Source organism: Strongylocentrotus purpuratus, unplaced genomic scaffold (genome assembly GCF_000002235.5).
Source record: "Strongylocentrotus purpuratus isolate Spur 01 unplaced genomic scaffold, Spur_5.0 spur5_contig_838, whole genome shotgun sequence".
Lineage (NCBI taxonomy): Eukaryota > Metazoa > Echinodermata > Echinoidea > Camarodonta > Strongylocentrotidae > Strongylocentrotus > Strongylocentrotus purpuratus.
Window position 1 is genome coordinate 1,730,449 of NW_022145544.1, and position 27,732 is coordinate 1,758,180.

A 27,732-nucleotide genomic window follows, 5' to 3' on the forward strand; every position below is an offset into this window, starting at 1 on the left:
GGACACCACTTAGGGGTTGTTCTCTATATAGAGGGAGCAAGTATTTACAAGTAGTACAGTGGGGCTTTAAAAGAAAAGAGGCAATACAGGACTATACACATCATATTTCTAATGTCTAATCTACGAATTTGGTTTGATCAGGTAAGGTCGTATTCTGTGACATCCTGCCAAGTCTTACCTTGTCCTTGTTGTACTTGAACTTGACCGAGTGGAACCAGTGAAGGGAATCAAACTCTTGGTACTGGTCTAGCAGCTTCAGAATGTATGCCACGCCTTCAAATGAAACATTTATGTATAAAATAAATAGCAAGGGGCCAAGTATTGATCCCTGGGGTACCCCAATAGAGACATTTAAGGAAGAAGATAAAACACTGTGAACAAGAGTATGTTGAACTCTGATAGTCCCTAAACTATGTCAATATGGAAACTTTAAAACACAAACTATTCATCATCATCATCATCAACAGACTGGATTTGCATTTATTTGCTGAGATTATGCTCTTGCTTGCTTCAAGTACCGCGTAAGATAGAATACCATGATAAATCATTTTTTCATGATCATTGCTTGGCACAAACACTGTAATCAGTCATGCCATAAGAATATCATCAAGTCATTTGTGTGTGTGTGTAATTGGGTTCGGTTGATTAAAGATGTGTATCAGTCAGATATGATTATTCACGTCTGGGGACCGACCTTTAATGTCACCATCCAAAAGACGTGACTCAGTTTTGAACCGGAGTCGTCTGAGTTTGTTTGTAGGCGAAGACAGAGAGCTGACCAGGTGAACGTGCCACTAGACCAACTGTTTAACTGGTTGAATTTTAACATAGAATTTGATCACCGTTACCTAGATTTGATCATTGCTCCTTATTTCATGCTTACCCATGGCAAACCCATCATCGGTGAAAGCTGCTCCCATCTTGTTCTTCTTGTTCAACTTTTCCTTGGAGCTCACAGAGTACTCTACAAAGTTGAGTGTCTGCAGCAAAAATAAAAATAGAATCAATTACATCTTGGTGGAAAACAATTAATTAAGTATTTCTTGGAAAGTATAAGCTAGTTTATCACCTACACAATTTCGGGTGAAAAGGTTCTACTATTCAAAGACTTTTTGATGTAGAATTCAGATTTTTTATTGCTGGAGATCATTCAGATATTATAAGGGAATCTTAAATGTAAATTGTGTACCTTGAAATTTTCTTCACTGATCCTCTGTTTTTACATAAAAAGCTTTTTCTTTCATCATGTTTTGATTCATGAAAGTCTGAGCCCTGTTTCATAATTTTTTTTTATCAATAACAAGCTACAATAATTGTTACAAGCTACTGAAATCCTTGTATTTGATTGGCTGCGATCCAATTTGTCATAGTATCTTAGCATTTGTTATCGATAACAAGTTTTATGAAACAGGGTCCTGGAGTAGAGGAAACCTAAACCAGAGTTTTACCCCTAAATGTTACAATCAGTATGGACTCTGGAGGAATCTATAATTATTTGTATTCTTACCAAGGCAGGAAGGATGGTGTAGAAGTTCCTGAGATGCATGTTCTTAGGATTCCTGAACTCTGGTGAGAACACATCCACCAACATCTGAAATCAAAGAAATAACAAATGAAACCATATGTAACTAAAATCAATTGGATATAGACAACGTGGTCACAATCTTGCTTGAAACTGACCTTTATGGTTCTTTCATATGAACTTTACTAGCCAAGCTACACTTTTTATTTCATTAACTAACTGATGATAACTGTTTCATCTTGCTCCAACACTTTCATCATATGTACTGCATAATGAAACTACAGAGTCAAAATTACTTTCCTATTTCTATGAAATACATGAATGCTAAACAGGTTGACATATTCACTGGAATATGAGTTCGATAAAAATCTCACCTTGAAGTACTCAGTTCCCTCAGCAAAGTTCTTTGTCAGGTTTCCGATTACATTGTCAAGATTCCTGAGCAAGAAAGAAAGACAGACAAATGAAAAGAGCGATGTTAATTACTGCCACTGACAAAACAGGTGTTCATTTCATGTTCCTTCTTTCTCAAAAAAGAAAAGAAAAATGAGTATTTTACTGTTTCACGGTAATTGAATTGAATTGAATTGATCTTTATTTCAATCATCATAAAAACATCATAACAAACATATAAAATACAAAACATAGCGTACAAGTTAAAGAGAAACATTTACAATACAATACAACAACAAAAATATATATGAATGTGGAGACAGCTAGTAGGAAAGTCAAGGGCTTTATTGGTGCTGCCACCAAAACAGTAATAAAGTATAATACAGTATTATATTGTAGTTTGATAAGGTGATTTTAAAAAATGTAATAATGTGTGTGAAGTAGTAAAATATTTAAATATTTCATTAAACAGTACAATATTTGAATAGTATATCACATAACATCTTAAAAATAGAATGCATAGAGATAAATATGACCATGTCACTAACTTCCATAACAGACTGGTATAACACATTTTGAGGTAGAACCTGGACTTTTGATATGAAAGCCTAGAACCAAAACTTGATATAAATCAGTGTTTACTTTCATGAATCTACATCAAAGCCCTTTTCTGAAGTGAAATAAAAACTTATAATTAGGATAACAATAAAGCAGACATCAGCATGGATAGCGTTACCTTGCAGCTTGTGTGACTTCAGGTGATAGCTTCTCTTCTCCAACCAGTTCTTCAAAGCTTACAATATCCTCCAGGTCTGGTACAAACCTACAACATTAATCAAAATGAGTTTCTTAGTATGACACTAATGCACCAACTAAACATATGAATGCCAAGTTGGTTTCAACACTCACTGACAAAAATGAAGAATAATTTCTTTTTGTTCCTTGAAATTTATCCTTTACAAGAACAGTTTCTTTATAATGGTAACCCCAATGGAAAATTAATCAAATGAAATACATTTGGCAATACAAGTGTAAATTTACAAATAGTATATCATTCCATTTAAGGTATAAATCTATTAAACATAAGAGTCAATGAGCCTTAACCACAAAATTACACTTTCCCTATTAAGTACAAACACAATAGACTCATCTATCTGGGCGATAACCAATCCCTGATAATGTTTAAGTCTAGTTCTTGCATTCTACATGACATAAGTCATATGGACAGAAAAAAGGCTCTAGTACATACCTGATGGCATTACTGCAGCATCTTAGACCACCTGATCGGATCATCCTGATGTACCCCATCGCATTACCTATGCAGAGAAAGAAGGTGATTAAAGGAAGAAATCTTAGAAGATGTTAAACTACCCATTCATAACATTAGCATGCCACCTTCAATGATTTTACCTATTGGCCTTTCATACCCCACTACATCATTACTGTAACTGCAAACCATCAGTATGGTATAATACCAGCATGGATTTATTGTATAAAGCAATATTTGTTTGTGGTTAAGGGGGGGGGGGTAGGGGAAGCAGGGACCAGATGCCCCCACCTCTTTCCCCCCCACCCCCATGACCTCAAGGTAATATTAGAGAACAGACTCACCAATCTGACTGAGAAGGTTCCTGAACTGATCCAGATAACTGTCGCCCTCTGGTGTCAGACCTAGCTTCCTGATGCCCTTGTTGAACTTGTCTGCTCGGTCAAAGGGGTACATCTGGTTCATCTCCTGTTTGTTCTCTCTGAAGTACCTCAAGTCCTACAGATAAAAACATTGTCATTATACATGTGTATACCTCATCTACCTCTAGTTTGAGTTCAAGAGGGGATTTAAGTACTTTATAATGCCACATATGGTTAATTTTCATATGCTCATCACAAAGGCAACAATATGAATACATAATACCATGAACAATAACAAAACTGTATCAGCAATTTCAAAAAAGCTAAAATATAGATTCTGGGACATATCTGCAAAGGAATATTCTTGCACCATCATTTCAGCTACTTTGATTACAACTGATGAGGGAATACCTTTTCAAGTTTTTAGTGGCCATATGGAAAATGAAAAATGTTTTACTATACTTCCTTCAAATGCCTGTATGTCTTTACAACCGAACTTCAAACTACAACTAATAGGATAATTCTTTTTTCAACAGTGTTTATTCACTTCACAAGATTTATATGTGAAGAAGAAAAAAAAAGGTTTTTCCATTCACTTAACCTCACACCTACATTTGGGTATTAAAGAATGTTAGATATTCTCCATGACTATATACCAACCTTGATGAGTTTAGACTTGATGTGTTCATCGTACATGAACTGAGAGAAGATGAAGAACTTCTTCCGAAGGAACTGATAGGTGAAGTTGACCGTGGTGTTCATGATCCCTGTACCGTGGGTACGGATAGAGTTGGCAATGTGACGGATGTTGATGGTGTTGAGATGTTTGTTGTTGCTGGAACGTTCCACAAAGATCTAATCATATGAGAGAAGAGGATGAAATACAGACAATTATAAGCACTTTCTAAATAATGGGTCACATCTTCTCTCTGGCTTATTGAGAAAGGGATGAAAGCAAAACTGAGTTATTATGATACTTGGCAGACTAATACTTGGCTTTACTAGAAGGCAGTGAAATAGCATTTGCACATACAATGATCCAAATTTGGCACATATAATGTTATCCAAGGGGGGGGGGGGGGGGCATTACCGTTTTAACTTTCTCACAATATTTCTTTATACCACAATATTGTATCAATTGTGAACACATACAGCCCAACAAGAAGATGATTAAATTATGGATTCCATAATTCCCACCAACTATATACCTCTACAGTACAAACAAAATCTGAACATTTCTAACTATTTGGTTTGTGATGTCATTAGTCACTCTCCCTACTTTGCTTCTAATAAAATGAGTAGAGAATATGCATAGAAAATAGTTTACCTGATTGTTGACGTTGTAGAGATACTTGGACACAAAGATGTGAATGTTCCTCATGATCTCCAACACATCCAAACCCTACACAGGAAAAAGCGTTTGAAATACATCACTAACCAAGGTACCACACATTGTCAAACATCACTGTCACAGTGAAATACAATCTCTCTTCCTAGCAATACTCTGTGGTATTTACCTTTTCATTCCACAACATTACTTTCCTTTACAATCAAATACAACTTCCGTTGTATCGCTGTATCATTATTTTCCCCATTTCCTTTTCCCTCTTTTAACACTCATCTTCAATTCACTTTCATCTTTAATCATTTCCTTCCATATATAATGTCTCTCTACATGTACACTCAAGTATTTTTGTTGATTATGCAACTTTAATACTTATTTATTTATTTATTTATTTATTTATTTCTGATATTTATACAGGGTGGCACATATCACCAATTTGGTGGTCTTCCATGAGGCCCTGTTTGGTAATAATAAAACAAATATCAAACAAACATCAAACAACATCAAACAAACAAAAAAAACATCTATACTAACAAACATCTATACTTACTTGTTCCAGAGTCTGTGTAGGTAGATGAGCCTCTGTCATCGCCAGACCGTACTTCTGTGCTGCCAGGTTACGCATCTCGGCATACGTCTTCCAGTCATGCAGCGCCACCGTGGTCAGATTGTAGAAGGTCTTGTCCAGGTAGTGCGTTACATGGGCTACAGAGAGAACAGAAAGAGAAAATTATTCATGACAAAAATGGTTGTCAACAAAGAAAAAAGTTGAAAACCTTGAGAAAACATACAAAACGGGGGCCCCATCTTATAAAGAGTTGATATCAATCGCAAGTTTTGTGTGATGATATTAATCGTAACTATGTACATAAGAGATAGGAGACAGCAAACTTGCGATTGATTGGAGGACTAATTAATTAATTTGGATCAATCGTAACTCTTTATAAGACGGGGCCCAGATCATTCATCATAACCCTATTTCCATGCTCCAGAATACACACATAGTATTCTTCCCTTGCATCCTTGTATCTATTTCTTTACATTCTTTGACCATCTGATTGTTGTTTATTCACTTATCCACCCAGTCTCAGATTGTAGGACAAGGTCTTCTCCTTTGCTTCCATCATCCAAGTACTTAGATATTATTTACAAGTATTTAGACAGTCTCATCCACAGTGAACAGCCTTTACATTGGCCATCAAAAGAACTTGCCACATAAGATTATTCACCAAGAGAGAAGGTATATTTGTAGACACATGGCATGGATTGTACTTTTTTTTCCCATTCTGTGTCTGTTCCATCTCCAAAGCCCTAGCTTGTGAACTAAGTTAGACCTAGTAATAATATTGTTTTTAAAACTAAAGATGACAGAATTTTGTTTTTCCCCAATTTGTTTTTTGTTTTTTGTTTTTTGTCTTCAAAATAGGGGTACCCCTCATACACAGAGATTTACGGTACATGTTTCAATGAGAAACCATTTGCAAGGGAAACAAAAATTGTGGTCTATGTAGACAAGTGGTCACTAAATCAGCTTTAACTGTAGTTACCTTCCCACTTTTCTGACTGTTTTACTGACTCCTTGGACACCTTACCTTTGATGTCGATGAAGTAGCTGAAGAACCTGATAGGTTTCATCTTGAGGAAGTGTGAGATGTCCTTCAGGGTGACCTTGAACGGATTCCTATCATCAAGCTGGAGGTGGTTGTGTATCGAGAGACGCAGATCAGTCTCAACGGCACGGCACAGTGGCTCCAGCAGATGCTGGATTCAAGAATAAAAGCAAATAATATGAAAACATTTGACCTTCCTTAACCTAAGCCTTCCGCACCATCTGGGAGATGTGTGATGTCTTCTGCTTCATGACCTCAAGCCAGATATTCCTATCAAGTCATATGAACACATTTATTGTGCTAATAATTGATCTGAAGGAAACACAATTGAACCTGCTTTAGCAGCCACCTGGGCATAAAAACCACTTTCACTAGCCTGTTTCTGTTTCCCTCAAAAAGAATTTCCCACTAAGAAATGTATCAAACGGAACCTTAGAATGATCATCTTCCTATACAAATTTAAGTGCTCTTTATATAAAAAGTGTTGACTACACTAGACAAATAGGATAATGTAAAGTGCTCAAATTCCATAATGAAATCCTCAAGTTTGACTGCAACAAAATATTTTCCTTGCAGTATGGATCAATTTGATTAACATCTGAAATAGCTGAAAAACTGACCACAGAATGTATCTTAAGCTAGGATTGTTTTTATAACAGCTAAATGATGAAAATCCCATTTTTATCAGATAAGCACACTTACCTCTTTGAGTTGTCCATTGATTTCCCTATCAAAGCAATTCAATAGCACTCCATTAGAGTCTAGATGTCTGGTCTGTTTCATGGGTGCTACACAGTCCGCTAAGGCACCCATCATGTACTACGAATAAAAGGGAGAAATACATTCATGTCAGGAACAAGGCTCAAAGTATGGCACTGTTAGCAAGAAAACACCTCAAGATGAACACCATCAGACAATGATGACGATGATGATGACGACGATGACTATGACGATGTCGATGAGGACGATTACATTGACGTCGATGAAGATGATGACGATGAAGATGATGACGTCATTATCCCCATCGTCATCATCTTCATCATCGTCAGCATCTTCGTCATCTTTGTCATTGTCATCATCATCATCGTCATGGAGATATAATTGTTGTGCTTCACACATGATGACTGTTTCACCAAACATATTTTCACCCAAAAAAATTAAAAGGATTATGTGATATGTGGTGCAACAGGATATGAAATGCTGAAGACCAAGGTACTTGGAGAGACACTTGATGTAGAATTCTGATTGGGTCACTGAACCTGTTATAAACTGACAGATGATCATGTAATATGTGCAACCTTAACGTGCTTGGTGTTATTTGGTCTGACCCAGGTCACTGATATATTCCATGATGTAGTAGCCACTTCCACAATATGCACATGAAAGACTTGTATTATCATCTTCTTTTGCGAAAGAGACAGAAACAGTGCAAAGATCAAACAGTGTCATATGGCAGATAGGGATGGACAGGGAGTGAGAAAAAATGGCACAGATAGGGAGGGGGAGGGAGGGGGGGGGTCGTTTCATAATAATACTTACATGTAACCTATGAGCATCCACTGCATTCTCAAACCTATCTGCCAGGTAGAGAGGGAAGACTACACGATGCCAGTACAGGAAACTGCAGTTACATGCTTCCCGCAATCTGTCATATACAAAGACATATACATAACAAATTATACAAATATTGCTTTATAGTAATTAGAGGTGAAAAGGCAGATTTTAAAAAACCTGAAAAGGTTTAATTAACAATTTGTAGAAAACCATATCCTAGATCACAACCATGAATGTGAAGAGCATTGTTCCATCGCCCAATATCTAGTCAAAGGTAAGGAACAGTGACGTTGCAAGAAATTGAAATGAATAAGCAACTTTTTCAATGGTCCCAGAGATGAGTGTTATTTTCCTTCGCCATTCACAATAAAATGCTCTGCGATGAATTGCTCATGATGAACATCCCTTCAAATGTATCTCTATACTGTATTTCTCCCTCTTGACAAGTTACAAATCTACAAGTGCCTTTGAATTTGAATTTATTAACAACATAACAAAATGTTACAAATGTATTCAAGTGGGTAACAAAATAACAACAATTAAACAGTTGATGTTGTATACATATCCCTGTACATGAGTTACAAAAACAAACAAAAATATCTATAGTCGAACCAAATGTACAAATTAAATAAATCGTATATATCATGTCATAGCAAACCTGTGAATTAGCCACAACTTAATAATACATACAGATTTGGTTGAATTCTTTAAAGATTCATAAAAGTGTGGCTGGAATTGAAATTCACAGAGTTCCAATGGTGATGGCATATAAGTGATTCAAATAAAGGATATTTTAAACTTAAAAACTTAAGGGAGAACCAAAAGTTAGCGCGAGTGCTAGTCGGGATTGCCTTGAGGCCCTACCTTGTTCTGAGGTCACTGATGGCAGCAAGCTTGTTCATCAAACTCTTGAAGGACACCAGCTCATCGTCCTTGAAGCATTTCTGAAAATCGGCATATCAAAGCAATAGTTGGTTTTAAATCAATGTTGCACGTTACTATACAGCCAAATTGAACATAATGATATGAATACATAGCATATTTTTTATAAAGTTGGCATGATGTTACCTTAATCCCGTTAAAAGTCTTATAATTCCATAGTAGTATTGTTATAGACTCACCATTTGAGTGCCTACAGCAAGGGAAAGATTGGCAATCAACCTCCTCTCTTTGGTGGCTGTAAAAGACAAAACAATAAACAATCAATGTGAAATAAACACATCTTATGCATAATGCAGACAGTATTAATAAGAAAAACATCAGTGTTAAGTTCTTACAATTAAACACTTATTAGATTTAAAAAGTAGCTAAGCATCTTGGGAAGAAATCATAATTTTCAGAAAGATATTTCCTGATTAATGAAGTAGCTCAATCTGGTGTGCAAATAAGTTACACTGGTTTAGTCATGTAGTTAATGTTGCCCACTTTGCTTCACGAACAGCCAAACCAGAAACTTTCACAAATTGTTTAATACGGCAGTTTTCTGGGCAAGAATCTTGGGGAAGTGCACAAAATCAGTGTTATGATTCATTCTGCAGCATGAAAACAAATCAATAGAAGTCAAATTACCCCCCCCCCCCCCCTCCCATTTATTGAACATGACAAAGCAGGGCCCGTTTCACAAAATTTTTCATCAGAGACAAATGACAGTTTTTGTTATAAGCTACTGAAATCCTTGCTTTTGATTGGTTATCAGCAGATTTGTCACTGATTTTTGTCATTTGTCATTGAAAAAAGGCTTTGAGAAACGGATCCCAGGTCTTTACTTACATGGACCATTGAGAGCGTTCTCCACCAGCACCAAGGCAGAGAGAGCATCCAACCTCTTCTCACTGTACTTCTTGTCTGAGATGATACGTTTCTGCAAACATAAGAATGTAGCATATAGGCATTATTTAAGTATGAACTTATTATACAGTCGAACCTGTCTATAGCGACCGCCTAAGGGAAACACAAACAGTGGTCTTTGTAGACAGGTTCCCTTTAGTACATGTTTCAATGAGAAACCATTTTCAAGGGTCTTTATAGGCAGGTGGTCTTCATGTGCAGGTTCCTTTAGTACATGTTTAAAAGGTTTCTTACTGTTCTGATGTAAAACAAGATTATTTTTTTAAAAGTAACTTCTTGAATCTTCTGTGATAAACTACCTTTGCTGTGTTGACTGACGCCAAGGCCATGAACTGAAGATGCTGTATGATGTGTGTGACAGACTCAGCTACAAGCATGGTACGACGATGGAAGGTGTGCTCAATGCTCTGTCAAAGAAAAAAGTGATGAGTAAAAATTCATTTTCTACAAAACAATGCGACAGATTGAGTTTGCTTCAGAAAGGTTGATAGGTGGACAGCTTTTAACATTTTCCCTCTCCTACCTAGGACCTAGAACCATTGTGCAAAAAATGCACTTTGATTACATTTGTATGCTGCTGATTAGTGATAAGAAATCACTAAAGAAAAAAAGTGTTAATCCTGTATAGTGTGCATGCAATATAACATATAATACTAAATATCATAATAAATACTTTTAACCTACTTGTATTAGTATCAAAATGTCACATAGAATTTGACAGAAAGTCACATTTATCACAAATGGCATTATATTGGAACAAAATTTCACATCAATCTATATTTTACAATATTGTATTATATATATATCATATTGAATGATCTAGGTCCTAGAACAGTCAACTATACCGACCTTAAGCATCTCGATGAGTCTGCACAGAGCAAGGACGGCTGTTTTGGTCATAGGTTTGTTCATGTGAGCATGAAGGTTCATCACAGTGTGAACAAGGTTGCTGATGTTGTATGCAAACAGCAACCCCTGCAAGACAGAAACATACAATATCATGATGAAGGTTGTGTCCACACTATGTAAAAGTTCATGGATTTATACTTTCACAACAGTAAAGAGTTATCGCTTTTGGAATATATTTATCACAGACAACAATTGCTTGGTTTGTATTTACTAAAAGACGTTAAGGATATATAAAACTGTCACACAATACAAAATGACATATTATCCAAAGAAAGTGACTTTAATAGTAAACATGGCTTTACATACAATACTATACTCCTTTAACGATTTACCCACATCTGTATATCTGTCCCATATATTGTCTACTTAAAGCCGAAAGGGAACTAACTCTGTGTCAAAAGATGAATTAACACCCTTCTAGCTCCACACAAGCGATATATCAGAAATGTTTTTAATTACACAAATCCTGAAAAGTGCATTCCACATATTACAGCCAATGTTCCTTGATGTGTAATAGAAAGAGCCATTACAAACCAAGAAGTAACATATCTAACTCACATGTATGAAGAGAGTGCACTTGTGTGTGAGGTCCTCTATGACAGTATTGGCTTGAGTTAGACTGGATTCCATACGAACCATCCAGGAACACACCTGCATGTAGTACACCTGTACCTCCCTGTAGGACAAGAATTTTGGGCGAATGTTTGAAAGGTTACTATGACATGTTATATATCATACAGAGAGGATATAAGTTTAAAGCTATTGTTAGTTACCTTATGAATTGTTATAGTGATTTTAGAGACAGTTCGTGGATGTGATCTTGAATGGTGGATCCTGCACTGTTTTATCAGTTGTTATATAGCTCATACCTCATCATCTCTATAAGCCTGTAAAGACTTTAGGAATTATTAATCAGCTGTGTCCCTGTTGCTGTGATAAGGCACTGTGGTGTTGATTGAATCCTTTTAGTTCATGCTTCTTTCTACATGACAATATGTTTAGAAATGTAATGCAACAACAAAAGGGGGACTTTTTTTTTTTTGGACCATTTTTTTTTTAATGATTTAGTGTTGCAAAAAAAGAATTGATTAATACATTGATTGAGCAAAGTGATCAGGTTATACTTGGAATATTACTATGCTCATCTGTCAAAATATGTTATATTTCAATCTTATTAGTGTTATATGGATAGACTCATCAATAATTGTGTGTTTCATTTACACTGGATTGTTGACAATGCTACCACAAATAGTAACATTCAGGATTTTGTAACTTACTTGAGTAGATTCTGGCTCTTCTGTTGTAAGAAGAGACTGGTCTGCTGTAGGACATGATGCTGTGCCTTCCTGTCAATCAACCTAGCTACATGAGGTGAGAGACTCTTGAGTAAGAACTGGTTGGCTGACCAGACGATGTTCGCTGTCAATGTGATGGCTGGAATCTGAAAGAGTATCATAAAATGGTTACATCAGGGCCGCGTCTTATAAAGGGTCGATGTTAATCGCAAATTATTTGCGATTGATATAAATCGCAACTATGTACATAAGAGATAGGAGACTGTAAACATGCGATTAATTGGAGGACTTGCAAATCTAGATTTAGATCAATCGCAACTTTGTATAAGATGGGCCCTGATGTCAACCTGTATATAAATGATATACTATGGGTATATGTACTTCAGAAAAGGTGCAATAAAATGGAAGACTAGTTACAAAACACTAAAATCTGATTTGACAACCTACAGGTTTGCTAAAAAATACTAAAATCAGATTTGACAACCTACAAGTTAGCAACAAAAGAGTAAGATCTGATTTGACAACCTACAAGTTAGCAACAAAAGAGTAAGATCTGATTTGACAACCTACAAGTTAGCAACAAAAGAGTAAGATCTGATTTGACAACCTACAAGTTAGCAACAAAACATAACCTATAAGTTAATACCCTTCTGGCTTTTAACAGGCATTACCATCAATTCTTGGTAGTAATAAGCATCTAAAAACACAAAGCCACATCTTCAAGACACACACAAATTACAGTATGCAAGCTTACCTTTTTGTAGACATCCCAGAGAGATTTGAAGACCTTTTTGTCGATGACTCTGAAGATCTGATAGTGGAGTACATAGAGACCACATATACCAACATACTTCAGTCTTTGGTCTGTCTCATTCACCTCACCTGTTCAATGAAAGTGGATAAAAGCAATTTACCTTGTGCTCAAATTTCTCATACCTTAATCATGCATGACATATTTTTTTAAAAGGGTTAATTATAAGAGGACAATAATACTCTTCCTCTTTCAACATTGTCTACGGATTCCAAATTTTCACATCAGCTTGCATGCACCACGTTGGGAACAAGATTTATACAGGGAAGAGTACAAATGTAAGAATACCAACTTCTTGTAAGGGTAACGTAATTTCAAACACATTGGTCATCTCCTGGAATAATTAAACATTGGGCCAGTTTGGGGATCATTTAGAAGTTTAGGGAGTCACTTTTATCAGGCTACTGCAGGAATTATGAAAAGGTATCCACTAGCTAGAATTGATTCATTTCTTCACTGACAAAAAAGTCATTCGTGACCTTTGTCCTGTACTTTGGCAGATGCCCTAGATTAGATGCTAATGTTTGCTTCCGTTATGACAGAGCAATTAAAGTTTTATATTAGCTCAATAAATGAACATGTACATAAAATATTGGCAAATGTTTGATCTTAGTCGCTGTTACCTTTTTCAATTAATTCAGTTTATGTAAAAGATCACATCGTAATCATGTCATTATTTGCTCTGGATATGACAGAGCAAGTGATTGTATTTCTATAGTCACATTATTGAATAATTCAAATAACATAGTGATAAAATGTTTCATTTTTATTTATTTATTACATTTTTTGTTGATTCTATTTGTTCAAAAGATCACATTGTAATGTTAACAATGTAACATCAGTAATGACCTTGCGAACACCAGTAGATGTTTTATATCAGCTGTATAGACTTTTTCCCAAGGCCAAATGAATAAATGAATATTTTAAATGATGTAGCATAAACTATTTTTGACATCTTTATCTATATATCAAGTTTTTATTGATTTCATAAATTTAAAAGAACACATACTCAATATTAGCGTTTGTTTATGACAGAATACACGAAACCTTCAGTAACCCCAATAAAACAATATTCTATAAAAACATTTTGGGATTCAATCCAGGTAATTGGCTAGCTTGTTTTTAAGTAGCATCATAAATGAGATGAATAGTGGAGACTTACCAATCCTTGGATCAGTGTTGGCAAACATGGTTCTGATATTGTAAGCAAACTCCTCGGCGAAGTAGGTATTCTTCGACACTGTCACTCCACAGTCATCAAAGTTCTGCTCAACACAGTTCTGTTCATGTAAAAAAAAATGATCAGAAATTACCTTTACTCCCCATTTCTTTCATGAATATGGAGGTGTCCTTTTTTTTCTATTTAAATCATACTTTCATGATTCACTTAAAAGCTGCCCCACTGTATGAAATCAATTGATCTCCTCATTAGCCTCAGTGTATCTACATTGAGCAAAATCTAAAATTTAACTATAAGGTACAATACATGTTTGATATTTCATATATCAATTATAACTTACATTTCAGAGTAATATATGAATTTGCATGCTTTCAAATTTGTCTTACATTTTGTGCAACAGACAGAATGGCTATGCCACAATAGCATGTTTTAGAACTTGGCTTTGAGATGACTTTAGGCTTAAATTCCTACCAAGGCCCTGTTTCATAATTTTTTTTTATCAATAATGAGTTTCAAGAACTCTTATAATATATTGAAATCATTGCATTTTGATTGGCTGAGAGCAAATTTGTTATAGCAATTAGACACTTGTTATTGATAACAAGTTTTATGAAATAGGCCCAGGACTTGGAAATTAAGGGTCAATACATGACCAACGAGCAGGGGCGTACGCAGGGGGGGGGGGGGGGGGGGGGGGGGTTTGGGGGTTCAAACCCCCCCCCCCCCCCCCTTTGAAAAAAAAAATAAAAAAATATACCCACGGCAAACCTAAATAAGGTGACCTTACCCCCCCCCCCCCCCCCCAACGAAGAAAAATGTCAAATTTTAAAATTTCGAGACACCAAAAAAAAAAAAAAAAAAATGTCCGCTTACCCCCCCCACCCCCCCCCCCCCCCCCCCACTGAGCGACTTTTCGGCCGGCGCGATTTTCAAATTTTCGGGAGCAAAATATTTTAAAACCCCCCTTGAAAAAATCCTGCGTACGCCCCTGCCAACGAGCATCAGTGCATCAACTTCATTTCAAAATTGGGACCTAAATATATCAGTACAAGACCACTGCTCTATCACTGGCTTTTGCTCTACCACTGAGCTGTCTCATCTCATATTTCAATTCACTTTCTTAACCCACTGGCTAAACTGGGTAGTTCCTGTACTAAATCTATTGGAAAGTGATAATTCAGTAGTCAACAGGTTAAATCTGATAAAAGATGTTGTATTGCCCTTTAGATGCCAAAACATGGGTCGGTGGGTCGGAAATTTTTCCTTTTTTTTTTTAACTTTTAAAAATATTTTTTACTCCCTCTTTGCTTTGGGCTGATGTTTCTCAGTTTTGAATGCTTTAATACATTTTTTTTCAAAAAAACGGTAACAAAAAAAAAAACGGTAAAAAAAAGCCGAACATAGATTTCAAGATTTTTGGGTCAGTTCCAAAGGGCAATACAACATCTTTCTTTTAAAGGCCTAATAGGAAGGGATATATATGCAAGTGTCCTGTAGGCGAACTGACAGGTCTGCTGCTACGATACTAACCTGGAAGATCATGCCATCTAAGAGTTGACCCTGGAGTCCCATGAGGAGCTTCTCAAACGGTCTCAGCTTGGATTCCTCCATCCCAAACCTCTGAGGGTTGTGATGCACCGACTTCAACATCCTAAAAAGAAAGTTCATAGGAAACATTAAAATATACTACAAAGATAAATATGAAATGATGATGATGCATTCATTTCTAAATATCTATATATTATTTTAGCTTTGTAAATGTATCTTTTTTTAAATTTCAACTTTATAAATATAGAGAAACAATAATCTATAAATATTTCTTGATTTAGAAAAAAAATTGTATCAACAAAATTTTTGATTTGTTTTATGAATGTGTACCTATTTTATATTCTAGTTTCTTTCCTTCTTCCATCTTCCTTTTTTATCACTTTGTTTGTTTGTCTGTCTGTCTGTGTGTGTGTGTGTGTCTCTCTCTCTCTCTCTCTCTCTTTCTCTGTCTCTCTGTCTATGTCTCTCTCTCTGTCTCTGTCTCTATCTCTATCCTTCTCTTCTCTCTCTCTCTGTCTGTCTCTCTGTATGTCTCTTTCTCCTCACATTTATTTACTGAACATCACCTCGATATAAAATGGTACACAATATGAAAACATATTTAATTTCTAACTTACCTCTTGTAGAGCGTCCAGTGATCCCTGAGTGTTGCTTGATTGGCAACTATCTCATCGAGTGTGATCAAGATACGCAGGAGCTCACCCAGGTACTCATAGGTTGTCTGGAAGAAATATTAAGTAAGAGTATTGCACAACCAGTGAAGTATACCTTCTTATAAATTCAAGCTATGATAATCTGACAATTAAAGGTATTCAACTCAGATCACTTTCATATTCTGAGATTCCTTTTTTTGTTCTACATATTTGTGACCTATTTTCTGTCATTCTTTCCTCCAGACTCATTAATTACAGGTAATGAAAAGCTATCAACTTAATATCATTTTATCTTAATTTCAAAAGAGTGAAACCCAGAATATTCTTGATTCCAGTCTTTGTAAACAACTTAGGTATTTAAGTTGTAGTGATATAGCACATTTGCAAAAACTGCTTTCTCTGCTTCTTCAGTAGTTGAGCAAATTTACTTGTTTTTCAGTTCACAAATTTCTCAAGATAAAACGTAATACATTTGAAGAAGTTTAGTACATTCAAAGGACTTATACTTACAAGAAAATGGACATGAGTAACATCAATGATCTTGGGTGCAGTCCTGCAAAATAATGAGAAAAATGAATAAATGAGAAATTGAATGATAATACATTCAGTTACAATATTCTATATTCATCTCACTTGTCTTTTAATGACAAATATATGCTACTAATCATACAAAAGAGTATATTATTAATTACACAGTCGTATTTCAGGCATGACAAAGGGATCATAGTACAATTAATTATTCATGCATATGACAATGCTGAACAAAGAAGCTTTTAGCTAGAAAATTGTCAAAACTGACTTTGATTCTTTTTTTTGGTTGTATATCATGATTTCAGTCAGTAATTTTTTTTTTTAAATTAAAATATATAACATAAATTTACATAGACATTTCCTGCCAACCTTCTCACAAAATAGCAGAGTACAGTTTGTACGATGACATCTCATTTATCAACTTACTTTGCATTGTTGTACAAGGCAGCAAGTTGGTCCACCATGTTCTTGACAACTTCATAGCAACGGTTCACGTAGCAAGACAGCTCCTAAATTTTTAAAAGTCGACAAAAAAGGGAAATTTCATGAATGACACGGGCAACACCTGCAATCATTTCTCTTGACGATGCCATCTTATGGGACATCAACATGAACATAGGTAAACATCATTGTGCAAATTAACAAATCGTTTTGCAAAATTATTAATGCTAGCAGCAATGATAACAACACTATCTTGATATCTCAAACAAAATGATTTTTTTTTGGTAACTCTCATTCAACATTTTCCTAAGCTATTTCCCTTATAAGCTTTTTTATAAGTAGTTTCAAATGAAAACTAATTAACTTACTAAAAATTAATACAAGTAGCAAAATATTAAAAAGAAAAAGATTAGCTTATATCATACTGCTGAGCACGTCAAGGGGGAAGGATGAATTATGCCCCTTTATGACTACTTTAAGATCTGCAGCATCTGGAAAGCATGATGTTTAATAATCTTTGAAAATCACTTCCATGCCATAGGAAATCCTGACTGAGAATTTTGAGTGTTCAATAATTTGTTTGGACTAAGCACAGCCAGGTCTTACTTCATGAAGTAAAAGCAATACCCACGCTGTGAAATCGTTCCCATGGAACATATTCCATGACCACTTTAGCAATGCAAGAAGCACTATAAATCAAAATTTAACATTTTAAAGTTCATTTTATGACAGCTGCTAAAAAAACTTGGTGGCACACTGGGATTAACGCATTTCCACATGAAGACATGACCTACATGGGTATAAACACATGAGCTCTTCGTTATATGCGTGGGTGGGTTATATCGCTTACTCCATACACCTCCATGTCCTTGGGAGTAGACTTAACTTTGTCTTGCAGCCATGAGGCCACGTTCTTAAATGTCAACGCAGTGACACACAGCTTCCTTTATGATATACAAGCCGTCACTCAACGCCGACACGTATGTAACCCTGATTGTTTATCTGTATACATCAACTTCTATGTACAAGGCATGTACTACTGGTATGCTGGGCCTAGGTAAGCCTTACGATGAAGGTCGAGAGTAAACAATCTATACACATGAATGTATGACGGCATATGAGTTTCACATGCATGAAATCATGACCATCTGTCTAGCATGTACATTTCTAGAATAACATAGTGATTATATTTTTCATTAGTATGAAATTCCAAACAAAGGTTGCAATGGATAATTCCACAACTAGATAACTTTAAGCAAATCATAGAAATATGATTTTTTTTTAAATTTTACCCATCATTCATTGAACATATAGGAAAAGCTCATCTTACCACCATTGTTCACACATGCATGTGTGCACTTATAAGAACATCCATAAAAGTTACCTACAAGACTACAACTTTTTATTTACATAACAATTGGTTAACATACACAATTATAATCCTCACACATCCTTTCATTTTGACCGTATCATACATGACATGATTAATGTGACTACCGCCCCCCCCCCCCTCCCTGTCATAAGGAAAGGGTAATTAAGATTAAGTGGGTAAAGTAATATAGTTTTCTCACCTGTAAGAAGGGCATAAGACGTCCCATCTGAACCTGTGCCTCTCCTTCCTCCAAGCCTGTCTCAGGTTCTGCTCATTTAAAAAAAAAAAATGAATATAGTGTGCATGTTGGGAAATCTCTCTTATATATCTTATTCCTTTTTTTCATCAGTAATGTAGGATTGCTTTTACAAATCCAAAACAGTTTGCAGCAAATTGGAAATAAAATTGTAAAGACTTATCTGGACTTACAACATTCATACCAACTAAATAATACTTTAAAATGTGGCAACTTAAAAGCAGCATTGATCTTTAGAAATAATTCAAATTGAGTATGAGAGTAAGACAAGTTGAATTTGATCATTTGGAATTCTTAGCACCCTTTTAATGAAATATTTTATACTTACAAGCTATTAAAACACACATGTTTCTCAATTGAATATAATTTTTGACAATTATTTTCACTCATGTAGCAACATTTAGTTTAGCATAAAGAAGTATTAATTAAAAACAATGAAAACTTCAAAAGTTTGAAATCGGTATACAACAAGCCAGGTTGATTTTAATGGGGTACATTTGCAGGGCAGATGACACACATTTCATTTCACAATACATTCCATATATGTATGGTAAAATATAGAGCCATTTTGAGATTAAATCTCATAGTTTATGGATTAACATCCTAAATCCTACACAAATTGGCCCCTTGTTACATGTACATCCTACATGTATATCTCAATATGACCTCATGACACCCCCCCCCCCCCCCCCTCCCCCACACCTGACATGATGCCAAACGGGGTACATGAGTCAAGATTTGCAATCCCCTATGACCACGACTAACATGTGTCATAAATCAACTGGGGTTATCTCGAGATTTCAGTACCTTTTCCAAGCCCTCTCATGATTGGCAATTGTCTTTCATCTCCTTGCTAATTAATTAACACCTAACTGAAATATATTTTAGGACATTTTTCAATTGACCAGCTACTTAATTCAGCGACATTTTCCAGCTATTTCTTTGAAACAACCCTAAACACTCCCCAAATGAATGGTATTTGAACAGTTTTTTAAAGATTCCCTATTCTTACATACATTTGTAACTTCACTTCAGTGACAGAAAATTCTTTTTTGAAACAAAAAAAGTGAAAATGTTGAGTTAAAGGTTTTTCAAAACACACATTATGAAGTATCTCTGGTGTTTTTTAATAATAATAATACAGACAATTTCCATGCAAAGGGCTGTAACTATGACACTCAAATGTGTCTGAATATGCAGAATATAAATGCAAGTGTTCAAGGACACTGATTCATAAATCTATCTTTTCTGTTTTTATATTTTTATTGATGGTTTTACACTACCATAAAATTTATTTGAAAAAAGTTAACAGGTGCACCGTAAATGATTTGGGTAAAGATTCACATATATATCTCATACTGTACAAAGATCATCAGTCATAAACTATTTTTTTTGAACAAACTAAAACAAATTGATTGACACTCACCTCCTTCTCCATAGAAGATAAGTGCAGGGTAGAATTTATGTTGAGCCTTGAAAAAATGGGTAAAAAAGTATTTTTAAATTATGCTTAAAATGCCCTTACAATAAAGACAAGATGATCGAGCTAGGTACTACAGAATACATGTATTATTCTCCTTCAATGAAGTTGCTTTGTTCCATTGGTAATGCAAACCATCCTTACATATATGGAATTGAACTTAGACATGATATTTAAGGACTTCAAGATAACTAGCTCTTTCTATTTTTTTAGTGTACGCTAATGAAAAAAATACTGATAATACAAACAAAAATTTAAATTTAAACAAATATTGTCAAAATGTTTTTTTGGGTTTTTTTGGTCATTTTATATACTAATAACAAAATATCTAATAATCATTATGAACACAATACTAAAAGGCTTACCAAAAGTAGATTTTGCTTATAAAATTTGTCAATGATTTAGAGAAAATCTTTCATTCTAACCAACGAAAAAAGTGTTGCACTGTACGGGATTATTTAGGTTCAACTTCATCGCATTTCACTATAATTCACAAAAACTTGTTATCAATAACAGTAACAATAACTGCTGTAATCTACTGAAAGCGTGGCATTTGATTGCCGGCTGAGAGCAAATTTGTCATAGAAATTTAAAATTGGTTATTGATAACAAGTTTTATGAAACAGGGTCCTGAAACCAACTGAAGTTGTTGAGGGCCCCTGATCCTTGACAACCCCTATCAAAATGAACAGAAGTCTATTTGCATGATGAGACAGACATCTCTCCTGTAAACCTACCTCATATTTCAGCTGCTCAACCTCACAACAAAGAGATGCAAATACAGTGATGACTTTGTTGAAGATCTGTACATAGACACAAGGATCCAAGAAACAAAGTTCACCAAGAATATAGCAAACTTAACAAAAAAAATCACATGGAAAAATAGATGCATGTAAATATTCTACATCATTACAAAAAGAAACATGAAACCCTCTTTTATATGACCAGCGATGTGTACTTCATTTTTATCTACGTGTATGCATGCCACTGGAGGGTCAATAGATTGGATGCATGCTTCAAATATTGTCTGATTCTGGGTGGCAATGGTTGAGTCAAACAGTTGAATAACAAGTTCACTTATTTTCAAGCAGCAAATCTGATAACATTTTAGAAATTCAAAAAATAACAACAAAAAAGATTGCAGGATCAAACGTCCAATCTCCATAGATTAGATGCATGCTTCAAATATTGTCTGATTTTGGAGGGCAATGGAACTAGGGGATTCATGATTCATGGGTTGGGTCAAGCAGTTAAATACCAAGTTCACTTATTTTCAAGAAGCACATCAATCTAGCAGTTCAAACAATAAAAAACAAAATGATTGCAGCATCAAATGTCCAATCTCATCTTCCACTTTTTTTCTTTCTTTTTTTTGGTGAAACAATACTGGCCATTTATTCAAATGGTCATACATTCTTTTTCTTTAACATAGACATGTGTGTTGACTCAATTTATATTTGGTGAAAGTTGGTATATGTATTTTCCATTGACTATTGTATCAAACCATCAACCTGGTTGCCATACCAGATACACGCTGTTCAATAATGAGCAACTTAAGTATAGTACTCCTTCATCAACTATCTAATCTTTTTTCATCATTGTCCAGGAAATCGTTGCTTCATTCATGCTCTTTTAATACCCAAACAGTGCCAACGCAACGTGTCGTTTAGTCCGCATCGAGGGCTTCGAGGCGCAGTCCTCCATTCCATTCCATGCACTTGTTGTATACTTGACATGCAAGGAATAGAAAGAACTTGTGTTTCTTGCATAAACTATCTTATCGTTTTTTTAATGAATGTCCAGGAAAACGTTGCTTCATTCATGCTCTTTTAATACCCAAACAGTGCCAACGTATTACGTGTCAATTAGTCGGCATTGAGGCACAGTCCTCCATTCCATTCCTTGCACTTGTTGTCTACTGGACATGCAAGGAATAGAATGGAAATGTGTTTCTTACATAAACTATCTCATCGTTTTTGTTATCGTTTTTTTAATCATTATCCATGAAATTGTTGGTTCATTCATGCACTGTTAACCAAACGGCGCCAACGCAACATTTATCAGCTCCACATAAACTATCTCATGATCATCGTTTTTATAATCATTGTCCAGGAAGTGTTGGTTTGTTCATGCTATTTCAATACCTAAACAGTGCTAACGCAACTTGTTTGATTGCTTGGCATCAAGGCGCAGTCGAGGGGCAGTCCTCCATTCCATTCCATGCATTATTTGTCTATTAGACATGCAAGGAATAGAAAGAGAATGTGTTTCTTATGATTTTTTAATCATTGTCCAGGAAAATGTTGATTTGTTCATGCTTTTACCCCAAAAATACCAGGGCGCGGTCCTCAGGGCGCGGTCCTCCATTCCATTCCATGCACTTGTCGTCTACTGGACATGCAAGGAATAGAATGGAAATGTGTTTCTTACATATACCTTGTTGTCAGTCTTGATGAGGTCCAGCAATGAAGTCTGTTCACACGGCAAGTACTGTATTAAAGATCAAACATATACACACAAGTTATAGGACTGTTTGGATATTGCATGATAGAATTTTGTCCTTGTCAGCACTCTCATTGATCATATCCTCTTACAATTAAAAGGCTCAGCACTAGATCAAGTTAAACAGTTAAAACCCTTCTAGTCTATTCAAAATATCTGACCTAAATTCATTGTTCTAAAAATCATAAAAATTAAGTGTCTTGATCCAAGACTGTTTGTTAATCAGCGAACATGCCTTGAGTCACCTGCAATATATCTCTAAGATTTAAAGAATCACAATAATTGTCAATAGCGTTAAATTCTTGACCATGTTAACACAACAAATATAATTTTAACTGATATTAGTAGGGAATATGATACAGTTTAAGACCAGTTTAAGGTCACAATGCTCTTTGAAAAGTAATTGAAACTTATTAAAACATAATGAAACTAAACAAACTGCAGTTTTACCAAGAAATACAGTGTATTGCATGTACTTACTTGTAGTGAGATAGGATCTAGTGTAAAGTCCCACACATCCCCTACGGATTCGTCTAAGGCATCTTCAATTCCTTTCAACTGGGTGGCATACTCTTCAAGAAACTTGCCATACTTCCTGAGCTGCACCTCACCAACAATTTCTGTTCAAAATATAAATTTCAAAAAATTTCTTTATCATGATGTTGTCACTCAAAGTGTGTATTGAGTTTTTACAGACGTGTATCAATCAGATATGACTATTTACGTCTGGGGACCGACCTTTAAACGTCACCATCCGAAAGACGTGAGTCAGTTTCGAACCTGCGTCCTCGGCTGAATCAATTTGTAACTTATATTGTTAGCTGGATTACATACAGGTGCACGCCACAATGCCCAAAAGGAAATATCAACACAGGTAAATACTGTCAAATTTTCAATTGAACTTGAAAATATATTCTATCCTGACTTCATTCACCCTCAAAGAGATGTGATTTCTTTGTAGTATCGTCGTTCATATCACTGCTCAAGTTAACGATGATGTCTGTAAAAAGACTTTTACCCCATGGTAATTCAGTGGCATAGAACACTTCTAATGCATACGAAAGACATAAAAACATACACAAGTAGGTACTTGTATATAATGGACAAAAAGTATTCTGTTTGTTTCTTCAGGATTGGTCCATAACTACTTCAATTTCAGAATATAAATCAATTCTAATTTGTTTAATTGATAATAATATTCCACTTTTACATAGCGTTTAATACATCAATGATGTCTCTAAGCACTTTACAGATATATCATTATTATACCTTTTTTTTAATCTTACACCTAACATCTAACAATTACATGTACATTTTTTGTAATCGCAGACTTTAAAATAAGAGATCACTTGTGTTACTTTATATTTACTGTCATTCAGACAATCAATATATGGGCAGTCCACCCTAATATCAAGTTGGTTTTAATAAAAGCAGAAAAATATGAGAAACAAATAGGAGAAAGTTTAACTACCGTAATATCCAATTAAAGTTATGAATTTTTTAAATTGTGACATACATGTATCTTGCGAGCTCCTCCCCAAATTTGCTCTGTACATTTCCTTAGTCATGGCATTAGTTTCATACAAGTGTTGTAGAAAAACTTGCAAATTATATTTAGGGTGAATGCATAATCGACAAAAGCAAAAAAAAAAGAAGAATTGAAGCTTTTTAGTACAGAGCAAGATAAGTCGAAGAGTTGCCAATTCGTGATTGATTGATTGCACTTTCAAAAATTCATAAATTTCTTAATTTAAATTATTTTTGCTCAAAATTTCACTGATCTATTTCTCAAATTTTTCTGCTCCTATTACAGCCAACTTAACTTAATATCAGGGTTGACTTTCCCTTTACCTCTTCCACCCTTGGATTAGTTAGAATACCATATTACAAGTACACTGCAGTTCAACACAAAGGTCCCACATATCTCTGCACTCTGACAGACCTGTCTTGTCTGATAGTTTCTGTGTTAACATCAACCGGAGCAGAGCGTTTTGTCACAGGAAGCTACAATTAGGGCGTAGGGACGTGCACAGGGAACAACCTTATGGTGTCTTGTACATGTATGCTCCCTGCTTCGTTTAATATCAATGTACCGTAGTTTGAATGATACATGTGTGCTCACATCCTTGGATGACGAACTCAATATCTCAATAAGACTAATCACTATGTATAGCCTAGTGGTCAAAGTGAAGTTGCACTGAGTCACCAACAAACATATTTACGGCATTTTCTTTTACATGAGGCTTGACTCAAATCAACACATCCAGTTTTAAAAGTAGGTGCAGATTACCACCACATCATATTGCATTAACAAAATGAATCTTCAAAAGAACAAGCACCAATCATCCATGACAAAAACTACATTTATACTAAAATAAAATCCTTGATTGAACTTGTAATATTTGCTAGATAATTCATTTAACATAATTAGGTAAATGTACCAAGATCATCCATGTTTGGAAATGGCAAATGTTCATACAATACTACTTCCATTGAGAAATGTAAAAAAAAAAAAAAAAAAAAATCCACAACTGATGAAAATGTACAGGTAACCCTACACTATTTAGACACAATAATACAATGCATGCTGGTATCAATTTTCTCTTGATGAAGCTATGGTATTAGAATTAGAACTAATGTATAATATAGTAAGTCATCTCCTTTGAAATCAAACAGCCTTGATAATACCTTTTTGTCATTGTTTTATTAGCGTCACTCAAAAAATTGATTTTGATTGAAATATACTGCCCTAAATTAAAGGTAATTTTTTATCCTAACTTTTTAACTAAATTACTCCGTCTCCTGTCATATTTGAAAAAATTGCAAGCATTCCCTTTTTTTTTTAAACATAAACTTTATTTTTTAAACATAATTTAAAATATTCAATTCTTGATCACACATGTACATAAAATATATCTATCATTCACAAATATACATATAATTTACATTCCTTCCTTTAAACAAGAACTGATCTTGAAGTATGTTCAAAATTTTTAAACCCTTTTATAATGACATTACACAAAAAGATTAGTAATACTCCCAGCATCTTGTTAATCTCATAAGCCTGCATTCTACCAGACAAATTCCATCCAATCTTAAATTTGTAAAAGTCTGTCTAATTTGAATTATACTGTAAACCAGTCTGACCAGTGTAAATCCAGGAAGTCAACTTTGAACTTTTTTGAAATTGTTCTTCTTTTTACTACAGATCTACAGAGAAAAACCACATGAGAGAGTGCTTGCACAATATAAGATAATGGAGGTTTCATAAGTTTTTATATTCTTTCCTATAAAAAAAAAAATCAACATTTCAGTGTAAATTTTACAGTACTGCTGATGCATATACATGTATATTGAAATATTTTGCTTGTGACAAAGTAGTATGAAATTATTCCTTTTTCTAATTTGTCTCATTCTGATGCAAGACTCTTTTACTCAATCTTTCTTTATTCCATCATGTAAAATACCAATGTACACATTTTTCTTCACTCATCATCTCATACACAGTTGATCTAAGACACTGCTAGTTAAAGTAATTTTTTCATTGCGCATGTACAAATGTAGTTGACATTGTTTTTAATTTCAAATTTCAAATTTTGAACTGGTAATATCACTGTGACATACTGCAGGACAACTTTACCATTTGTTCAAACACACACAAAAATGTCAAAATATATGACACAGGAGGGTCTATTCTTTTCAGTGGACTTGTAATAATATGTTGTCCATAATATATTTTGAGTAGTGCCCCAAGGGAGAAAATGCTTACCTGAAGGAGAAAAACTAGTATTAAATGATGTTTTTAACTTTTTATACACAACAATTAGAGAGTTGTCCATGCATACATATGAATCACCATTCACTGACCAAATTACCAATTTGAGATTTGCATATATTATTGGTTATCTTACATTTCAAACACTCTTAATTTTTGTCTTACTGCCTGGTCCTATTTATTTCAAACTTTCACATTCTGTTTCTCCTATTTTTTCTGCAGTCAAACAAATGAACTCATTACAAAGGTTAGACACATATATTTCACATTGGTGGCTGACCCCCCCCCCCCCCCCCCCCCCCACACACACTAAGGATAAACCTCGCGTGAAAAGCATTGAGGACTCAACATTAACAAATTATTTGGGAAATAATGGTAATGGAGGGAGGATTGCAAGTCTTTGACTCTGGACTCTGGACTGGACTATATAAAATGGATTCATCAACAACGATGGTTGAAGTTTATCTTCAATATAGCATCATTAGTTGAGTGTGATCAGACGTACCCTGAAAATTTGCTAAATTCAGCAACAGAATAGAATATAAGGAATTAAATCAGATCAAGCGTAAATGTAATACAATAGAGTGTCTTGTCCATTTTAAGTGAAATGTTAGGTGCGCAGGCATACCTAGGCTCCCCATCATACAAACGTGATTTGGGTTAGTAAACCTGTCTATTCCACCATCAATTCCTCACTTGACTTGGGGTCAAGCCTAAGGTTAGCATTAGGATTAAGGGGGAAGTCCATCCTGATGTTAAGTTGGTTTTAAAAGAAGCAGAAAAATGAGAGGAACAGGTCAGTGAAAGTTTGAGCAAAAAAAGATTAAAAATGAGAGAGTTAGACTATGCATTTTTTGAAAGCGCAATCAATCAAATACAAATTGGAAACTCTGTGACGTGTCTTGCGAGTTCCCCTTCCTTTTGCCCTGTACTAAAAAAAATTGAAAAATTGAAAAATCGTTCAGACATTCTACTATTAACCAAGTCACTTTGTGTTGGCTCCTCGACAATTAACTCCAGGAAGCTCCGACGCCGACGCCTTTCAGAGGGTGCACCGGCAAGCGATTTAAACAGCGGA

General features: G+C 35.0%; 1 protein-coding gene across 2 annotated transcripts in view; it reads right to left on the minus strand.

The window, feature by feature from the left end:
* Positions 1-27,732, minus strand: part of LOC756083 (WASH complex subunit 4) — a 34,152-nt gene that overhangs the window by 5,520 nt on the left and 900 nt on the right. Inside the window, exons 2-32 of one of the 2 annotated variants that reach the window (XM_030987039.1) lie at positions 23,360-23,499; positions 22,814-22,867; positions 21,115-21,180; positions 20,324-20,369; positions 18,841-18,908; positions 17,255-17,337; positions 16,808-16,850; positions 16,262-16,365; positions 15,627-15,747; positions 14,079-14,196; positions 12,860-12,987; positions 12,088-12,251; positions 11,369-11,486; positions 10,751-10,876; positions 10,201-10,308; positions 9,824-9,914; positions 9,175-9,230; positions 8,918-8,997; positions 8,039-8,144; positions 7,202-7,318; positions 6,482-6,650; positions 5,440-5,594; positions 4,872-4,946; positions 4,205-4,399; positions 3,527-3,680; positions 3,165-3,231; positions 2,652-2,738; positions 1,897-1,960; positions 1,508-1,591; positions 884-980; positions 179-273 (exon numbers count right to left, since the gene is read on the minus strand). In XM_030987039.1, the coding sequence (XP_030842899.1) occupies positions 179-273; positions 884-980; positions 1,508-1,591; positions 1,897-1,960; positions 2,652-2,738; positions 3,165-3,231; positions 3,527-3,680; positions 4,205-4,399; positions 4,872-4,946; positions 5,440-5,594; positions 6,482-6,650; positions 7,202-7,318; positions 8,039-8,144; positions 8,918-8,997; positions 9,175-9,230; positions 9,824-9,914; positions 10,201-10,308; positions 10,751-10,876; positions 11,369-11,486; positions 12,088-12,251; positions 12,860-12,987; positions 14,079-14,196; positions 15,627-15,747; positions 16,262-16,365; positions 16,808-16,850; positions 17,255-17,337; positions 18,841-18,908; positions 20,324-20,369; positions 21,115-21,180; positions 22,814-22,867; positions 23,360-23,499 (3,179 nt within the window). Of the gene's footprint in view, positions 1-178; positions 274-883; positions 981-1,507; positions 1,592-1,896; positions 1,961-2,651; positions 2,739-3,164; positions 3,232-3,526; positions 3,681-4,204; positions 4,400-4,871; positions 4,947-5,439; positions 5,595-6,481; positions 6,651-7,201; positions 7,319-8,038; positions 8,145-8,917; positions 8,998-9,174; positions 9,231-9,823; positions 9,915-10,200; positions 10,309-10,750; positions 10,877-11,368; positions 11,487-12,087; positions 12,252-12,859; positions 12,988-14,078; positions 14,197-15,626; positions 15,748-16,261; positions 16,366-16,807; positions 16,851-17,254; positions 17,338-18,840; positions 18,909-20,323; positions 20,370-21,114; positions 21,181-22,807; positions 22,868-23,359; positions 23,500-27,732 lie in introns of both variants that reach the window. The other variant, XM_030987035.1, reaches the window with a different exon arrangement.